General features: G+C 44.1%; 1 protein-coding gene across 1 annotated transcript; it reads right to left on the bottom strand.

Annotated features, from left to right (window-relative positions):
* Positions 1-4,273: 4,273 nt before the first annotated feature.
* MSC (musculin) lies at positions 4,274-8,162 on the bottom strand. Its single transcript, XM_035125544.2, has 2 exons — positions 7,424-8,162; positions 4,274-4,700 (listed from the first exon to the last, which is right to left on the bottom strand). The coding sequence occupies exons 1-2, from the start codon at positions 7,955-7,957 to the stop codon at positions 4,614-4,616; spliced, it is 621 nt and encodes a 206-aa protein (XP_034981435.2). The 5' UTR covers positions 7,958-8,162; the 3' UTR covers positions 4,274-4,613.
* Positions 8,163-8,371: the final 209 nt, after the last annotated feature.

Raw genomic sequence — 8,371 nt, 5'->3', positions numbered from 1 at the left:
ATTTATAACACAAGTTCGGTATTTTACCACAACCCTTTAGTTACCAGCATTTTTGTCATGATCACAACTTGATCATCTTCTACTCTGCACCAATCTGCAGTTGTAAACAAAGAACGTGGAAAAAGAGGATGCTTCATCAGGCATGATGTTACGATGCATAAAGGTGGAAAAGAACACATAACACACTAAATTCCCAAAATGCACTTTGGCAACATGCATGTGCAAACATTTGAAGATCGTTTAAGCTCTTGCAACAAGAGAACTTTTGTCTGAGTTTATACCGTCTGACTTTTTAAGCTGGTGAGCAAATTACAAATTCATCCATCACTAGTTTAGAGTACAGTGGTACCTCTAGTTGCGGACTTAATCCATTTTGGGGTGTCATTTGCACCTCCAAAAAGTCCGCAGTGTGGTGCCAGTGTGGTGTAGTTGTTAAGAGCAGTAGACTCATAATCTGGGGAACCGGGTTCGCGTCTCCGCTCCTCCACATGCAGCTGCTGGGTGACCTGGAGCTAGTCACACTTCTCTGAAGTCTCTCAGCCTCACTCACGTCACAGAGTGTTTGTTGTGGGGGAGGAAGGGAAAGGAGAATGTTAGCCGCTTTGAGACTCCTTAGGGTAGTGATAAAGCGGGATATCAAATCCAAATCCAAACTAGAGCGCCTCTTCTGCGCATGTGTGCAGCACGATCGAGCGCTTCTGCGCATGCGGCGAACCCAGAAGTAAACACTTCCCGGTTTGCCACGTTCGTAAGCTGAAAGTCTGTAACAAGAGCAGAACGCAACATGAGGTATGACTGTATAGAATCATACAATTGTAGAGTTGGAAGGGACCATGAGGGTAATCTAGTCCAACCCCCTGCAATGCAGGAATCTGTTTGGCCAATGTTTAGCTCAAATCCATGACCCTGAGATTAAGATTTCCAAATTCCAAACTTAAGCAAAAGAAAGCACCACAGACACACTGGAACTTATTTTTGTGTAAAATATGCATAGGACTACACTGCCTAGGAGAAACTAAACCAGGTGCACAGGGCCATGTGCAAGATCATCTATTGCTGTGTTCATAAGATTATCACAGAAGCTAAGAATGGGGCTGTTTTACAGTGACATATAAGGTGATGTAAGACTTTTATGCATATTACCTGAAGCTCTTCCTCGGTCATGCACATGGCATGTTCTTCCCAAATTACCCACTAGGAGAAATAACAGGTGTGTTGTGGTAATGAATGGGCACATGCATTCCAGTTAATCACAGATCCATTATCGTAACATAGCCATGTGCACTGCAGCAAGCTTGCATGTGCGTTTGAAGGCAGGATATCATACAGCAGCCTTTCTCAACCTGGTGTCTTCCAAAAGTCTTGGGCCATAATTCCTGTCAGCCTCAGCCAGTATGGCAAATGATATAAAGCAGAAAATTTTATAAAAAAACATTCCCCCCCAAAGAACCATTTAAACGAGAACAAGCAACATCCATATAGATGAACATTCCAAGGTTCATCTTTGTAAAACCAGGGCCTTTATGTGGTGGCAATCTCCCTTTGGGATGCGCGTCCAATGCGCATCAGGCAAGCACCTGCAGACCTGTTATTTAGGCACCTGCTTAAAACTCATCTGTTCACACAGGCATTCCCAAAGAGGTGATCTAGTTGTGTTTATGTATTCATACAATCTTTTGATTTGCCATGCTTATTATACTTTTTAAGAATGCAATTTTATTGTTGTTTTTATGTTTTTCATTGCTCTTAATGTTTGCAGTATAGTTGTTTTTGCAAAAATGATAAATATAGAACCTGCTATTTCATGCAAAAAGAAAAAATGGCTAGGACCCTCAGTTTGGTCCTAGTGGCCAAAGTAGTCTCCGAGCAGAATTCGACTCCTGGGAAATTCCTGCTTACTGGAAGGGAGAAAGAACGCTAGCAACCCCCCCCCTCCCTCTGGAGCTGCCTGGAAGCCAGCTCAAGGAAAATGAGGGGGAACTGTCATGCTGTTTCTGCCAGCTGATGATCTCAGTTGCGTTCATGAACAAGAAGAGACTTTCCATTCGTGGAAGCCTAGTTAAGATCCAAAACTTAATGTACCCCCAGCTCACATCCCTATTTAACTGCTTCACACTCATTCCAGTATAAGTTATTTAAACTGTTTTATTCTTTCTCTTGTTTCTCCAATCTCTAAGAGTTGTTACCTAACTGCAGCTGGGCTCAGTTCCAGAGGAAGAAATAAGCTTTTCACACAGCACCTAATAGAAATAGTTGAACAACCTCCTCTCCCTCTCTCTCTCTCTCTCTCCCTCCCTCCCTCCCTCCCTCCCTCCCTCTCTCTCTCTCTCTCTCTCTCTCTCTCTCTCTCTCTCTCTCTCTCTCTCTCTCGTTCACTGTGGCTGCAAAAAAAAGTGAGCCCAATGTTTATTATGTCAAATGAAAGCATTTGATTTAGCTATTTGATTTTTCTCTGCAGAAGGGGAAAGTAGACAAGAGTTATGTGAATAAGGAAATGTTGTATTGCTCACCTTTCTTCAACAGTAATTCTCCAAGTACAGCAGAAGTCACTATTTCATGTTCTTTTATCACATAACCTAAACTCGAAGGTAAAGCTATGCAATGCATTGTAATTTGTACAATACAATTAATTGATTTCAACCTTGTTTAGTGAATACCGGATCAATGTGTTGTAAAAACAATTGTCCATAAAGAATGCTATATGGAGGTGAAATGAAGTTCAAGGAGTGGAACCAGAAATACTTATGCACAAAAAAAGTTTTTTTTCACCAATGTTATTGTGGGAGGCAGTCATTTTTGCTGTCCAGCAACAGCGCATTGAGCCTCAAGGCTATTCCAGTGGGGCCCCAGTCTTTAAACAGGCTTTCCCAGGAAGGCTGCCACTAAGAACCCCTTGCCCCAAACTTTCGCTCTTAAGTTGGTACATAGAAATATTCATAAAAGTTAACTTTCTCTTTAAAATTGAATCATAGAATTGGAAGGGACCATCAGGGTTATCTAGTCCAACCCCCTGCAATGCATGAATCTTATGCCCAAGGTAGGGCTCGAACCCACAACCCTGAGAGTCTCGACTGAGCTATAGGGATAAAGCATCTTCAAAATGTCACTGTAATCACCAGTTCCAATTATTACTGTCAGGCAAGCCACAAGAAATGCTTTGAAAACGAAGCATTTCAGGATCTGTGATCTGGAAGAGGAATAATTTGCTTCCAACTGGGGAAGCTCGGGAATCTTTCCCAATGCAAATGAATACCTGCAAAAGAGGACACCAATAACTGCAAAAGAGGACTGGTGTCCACAGTGACAAAAGATCAATTATTTACACTTCAATGTTTCTCCACCTCCAAGAAAAATTACTTACCAGAATTTTCAACAATACTGCCAACTATCTTGTCACAATGAAGTGACACCCCTCTCTGTTTCATGTACATGCGCACACACACAACTTCCCATTCCAGGCAAGGTCAATGAATGCTCCGACACACCCTGTTAATCAGTTTGCTCCACTGCAGATTGCAGCATTTAAGTCCAATTCTATGAATATTTCTGGATTTTTCAGCAATTGGGGTTCCCCCCCCCCAAAACCATGACTAAGAATTCATAGTATCCTTGCAACAAAGCTTTTAATATCATGTATAAAAATAGAGTTATTTACATTTGAGATACTGGTTACTACATCATTCGCAAAAGGAACTCCAGAAAGATTGATACCCGAAGGCTTGAGAAAAGTGGGGGGGGGGGGAACACAGCAGGTTTGGATGTTCCAAATCTCCTAAACCATTATAAAAGTACAGTACCACCTTCTTGCATAGCACTTCTTCCCCCGTCTGAAGTGAACAGGCTTTCTGTTTCAGGTTAAGGGAACTTCACGCATCTTTGCTGAATGCATCCCACTGAAAGTAATCTGCACAAAAATATGATCACGCCCTCGTCCAACAAGAATTTACCAACGACTTTGATCCATGATCTACTTAAGACCTCATACTTGCATAGAAGAAAATTTAGCCCCAACAACTTCATTGAGAATGAATATGGTTCGGCTTAAATTCACTTGATTAACTGCATTTGTGGAGCAGGCTGTAAAGGAGCAACTGGATACTTGCTACCTTTTCATCTTTGGGTTTTTTTGTTTCTTAACATGGCTAAAATGATAGAAGTAGTCTTACTATTGCATAGCTGCCAAGAACATAAGATCAAATATATTATAAATTTGTGAGTTTTGCACACTAGTCTAGACTACCACTTTCCTTTGGCATACAAATAACACTGTTCGGGATTAGCTTGTACAATCTATATTTTTGGTCCATGCTGTTAATGCTAGTAGAGCTGTCCTCCTGTATATCTTCAGTTAGTCAAAAAGGCTTTGGAACAGTTTCTTCAGGTAAGGATGCAGAAAAATACTTTCCCAAACCCGCCAGTTTAGCTGAAGCAGAATATTCAGCAAACTCCCTCTTTCCTTCTTCATTATATTTTTAAGTGCATTTTCCCTTCGAAATGAACAAGGAGAGGGCTTAAACACTGAGCAGACTTGATTTCTTTGCATCAGTTTGTTTTGGTCCATACAAGTCAGGGTGCTTTGTAAGCATATCCAGCAAGAGTATCGCTTACTTTAACTAAGCTGTAGTTCCACATAATCTGTTGGTTGTTGAAACCTCTTTGGTATCACTTTCTGGTCTTCCTGAAACCACAAATGGCCAGGTCTGAAAGTAAAGCAGTATTCAATGTTAGACAGAAAGGTGAAAATATGCAAACAACAAAAATACTACTGCTATTTCTGTTCCAGTCCCCATTTCAAGAAAAATTCAAAAGCATTTTCTTGAAAGGGTGTTTAAAAGTCACACAGCACCCCTTGAATTGCATTAACTTTCTCTTTGAGGTGTCCGATTCTGCTGGGAGAAAAAGTGCTGAAGGCTTAAAACTTTTCACACTGTACACTGTTAACTGCAGCCAATACACTAATGAACCTCAATCTAGTTTTGTATGCATAACTCTCCTCTGCTTTATTCCAAAATAACGCAAGGCAAGGCAACCCAGAGGAGTATGTTGGTCCAGCAGAATGGAAGATGCTTTGCCTTAGTTTGTTTTGGTCTCTTGGCCAAGCAAAATGTTTAGGCAGAATGCAAGATTCTCTTTACAAACTTACCTGATGCTTCAAGGTGATTAGGCAAAGTTCTGCTGCGTGTTATTGGTATTTGACTTAACAAGTTCTCTTTTTGTGAAAGCAGAGCCTTGAAATCTGGACATTACACTGTCAGAGTAAGTAGATCACTCATGACAGCAACTGGGGCGGGGGCGGGGGGGGGGCTGAAGCCTGCTACCAATTTCTAGTTTACCCCCATTCACAGAACAGAAATAACCTAGTTGTTAATTTAAACACTCTCCCCTGTCATTACTTTCTGTAGAGATGGCACACATTGGCAAAATATATATTCAATATAATATTACATTCAAGTTCATTAGGATTTTTTTCATTGATTTTTTAAAGCATTCATTTATGTAGGTGTATAAGACTGGTGCAGTTTGTTAACACATTAGATTTGTTGCAAATGACTACAACTGTCTTTAAAACAGAGAAATAGCTCAAGTGAATGGGTCTAGATATGTGAAGCTCAAATTCAAATCCCCATGTGGCTAATAAGTATGGCCTTGAAGAACAAGATGTTTTTGGCCTGATCTAGTTCACATGCTCACTGTGAAGCTAGAACTTGACAGAACTCCCTAGAGGAGGGGCAAGTTATGAATGTACTAAGTGCAACTTAAGCTTCAATGCAGATTTTTACACAGATGTATATTTTAAGTGTCTCAGACAGCTTAAGAAATCATAAGAGCTTTCAAGAGTGAAATCTGCCTATGAATAATATTCTACCAGAAACAGATCCACATCGAAAAATGAAGTATTTTGTTTCAGTATTCTTGGACCTGAGTAATTAATCCTAACCATGAATACTTAGAAGTTCACCATGCAAACTTGTGGTTAGAGCATCTTCCCTATGAGAGAAAACCCGAAGAGATTTAGATTGTGTCCTTTAGAAACCAGTGACCATGTTAGAGGTTTTATAAGTTAGGAACTGCATGAAGAAAAAGAGCAAGAAGCCCCTCTCTCAAATTAGGACCATCCAGCAAAAATCAACAGTAGGGTCAGGACAGGCAAAAGTAATTCCTCACCCAATTCATAATTTAGCGAATCCATTATTAAAATAATATGGAGATTATAAATTAAGCTAGCAACCGGTGTACCTATTCTGGGACACATTAAAGGACAGCCATCACTTCCATGCTCCACTTCTGACCAAAGACATCATCTTGGCCACTGCTGGAAAGAGAAAGCTAAACAAGATGAAGATTCATCATCTCATCCAACGAAGCAATTGTTTTTTTCTACCAGTATGTGCACATTGAACAGGTTAGATTTCAGAGCTTTAAAATACTGTGCTTCAGAGACAAGCACAAAAGATACACTCCACTGCTGTGCAAGTAGACCCACAACTGCTTAAAACCCAGGAAGAGAATGATCCACAGACAGGTGGGAATCCATAGACAGAGCTCCTACTGACAACATGAAAAAGGAGCCAGGAGTTCAAGCCTCCCTCAAAATACGATGTAAATCAAGGATGGGGGACCTCTGGTCCACCAGCCAGTGGTTGATTCCAGCTGCCATCAGCTCCAGCCAGCACAGCCAACTGTCAGGGATGAGGAGAGCAGGGAACCACAATGTTCTCACCTCAGATTTAAATCAAATCACTGAGGCTTACACAAAAACACGAGTTGCCTTTTGCTGTGCATTATCAACATAGTTAGCAGGTGATGAAGCTTTTCCAACTCTAAGGCTACTACAGCTCCCATGTCTGCAGCACAGATGTATATTATTACAACTATTGCATTCTTTCTAGCTTGCAGTAATTTGTGTATACTGAGAGAATGAATGATTCTCAAAAGTTCCATTTGTTGCCATAGAAAATGACTGGAGGTTGCTGCTTAGCCATTAATGTCTACAGGAGTAAACTACCAGATATTTTTAACTGCTTCGTCTGACAAAACAAGAGGCCTATTTTAAAAAACAAATTAGATCTTAATAGGCAGATATGGATCATATTAACTAATCACCTGTGTCTAGGAAAAAGCCAAACAAGAATTCCTAAAATAGAAGATGCCAGCTTCAAGATTTTATAGGTTGCCCATATAGCTTAAATTCCTGGAGCTTTTTGTTTGTGATCCCTGTGCGGAGTTTAAAAATCAAGAAGCCTGAGGTACCCGCCTACACACCACTTCCTGCTCTGCAAACTCTTGACACCTAACCATAGATGTGCGAGCCCTGGCATGACAGAAAAGGCGCGGTCTGCACTTGTTCAGAAGCACCCATGGTTTAACGTGCCCAACACACCAGCTTTGCTCAGGCGGGTGCCTTCCCACGAGTAGATCTTACCAGGTTGACGGGGTGCACGTAGCCCTTCTCGTAGCGGTCTTCTTGCAGCAGCTGCCGGAGGTGGGCGATGTAGCTGGAGGCGAGGCGCAGCGTGTCCAGCTTGGAGAGCTTCGTGTCCGGGGGCACCCAGGGCAGGCTGGTCTTGAGGCGCGAGAACGCCTTGCTCAGCACGCGCATGCGGGCTCGCTCGCGCGCGTTGGCCGCGTTGCGCTGCGTTTGCTTGCACTCGGCCGCTACCGGGCCGCCGCGGCCCGACGCCGGAGGGCGCTTCCCGCTGCCGCCGCCGTTGCTTTCTCCCGCCGCAGACGCGCACTTGGCTCGCTTCTTCTTGCCGCCACAGCTCGTCTCCGCGTCTTCCTCGTCGTCGTCGTCTTCCTCCTCCTCCTCTTCCGCGGCTGAGGAGTTTCCCGCCGAAGGGCAGGGCTCGCCTCGGGGACGCCGCTTGGAGCGGGGCGGCCCCGGGTAGTCGAGCTGTAGCCCCCTCAGGTCCATCTCCGGCAGCTCCTCGGTGTCACTCAGGGATCCCGTAGACATGACCCAACCCCACACGCCAAAGGGGGGCGGGAAGGAGGAGGAAGGCAGAGTGGCGAGTGGGACCCCGCCGACCAAGGCTCCGCTTCCCACCCTCCACCGTGCCGCCCCCCGAGAGAAGCTGCTCGACGGCTTGAAGGGGACCGTCTCCTGACAGGGCTATACTGTATATATATGCGCCACAGCGGAGCGAACCATCTGCGTGGGGCAACCGGGGGGAGGCCTCGCGCAGCCCACGTAGCCCGAGTGGTGGCGTGCGGGGGAGACTCCTGTCCGAGTCACTCCCCCTCCCCTCTAGACCTGGGAGGTTCTGCCTGCCTGGGCGACGCTGCGCTCTAAGGGCGGCGTGCGCTCCATTCAAGAGTGCCCGCCTGGGTCGCAGAGGCTTTGGCCGCCTGAGCAGGGGGCGCTGCTGAT

The sequence above is a fragment of the Zootoca vivipara genome, chromosome 8 (assembly GCF_963506605.1).
Source record: "Zootoca vivipara chromosome 8, rZooViv1.1, whole genome shotgun sequence".
NCBI lineage: Eukaryota > Metazoa > Chordata > Lepidosauria > Squamata > Lacertidae > Zootoca > Zootoca vivipara.
The sequence above is the reverse complement of the archived record's forward strand: the minus strand, read 5'-3'. Positions and strand labels throughout refer to the sequence as shown.

What these genes read in the sequence shown, in the direction of transcription:
- MSC (XM_035125544.2), bottom strand. Translation starts at nt 7,957, where the DNA reads ATGTCTACGGGATCCCTGAGTGACACCGAGGAGCTGCCGGAGATGGAC. An exon ending in ACGTGCACCCCGTCAACCTG is followed by an intron (nt 4,701 to 7,423) that starts GTAAGATCTACT and finishes CTTTACTTTCAG; the next exon opens with ACCTGGCCATTTGTGGTTTC.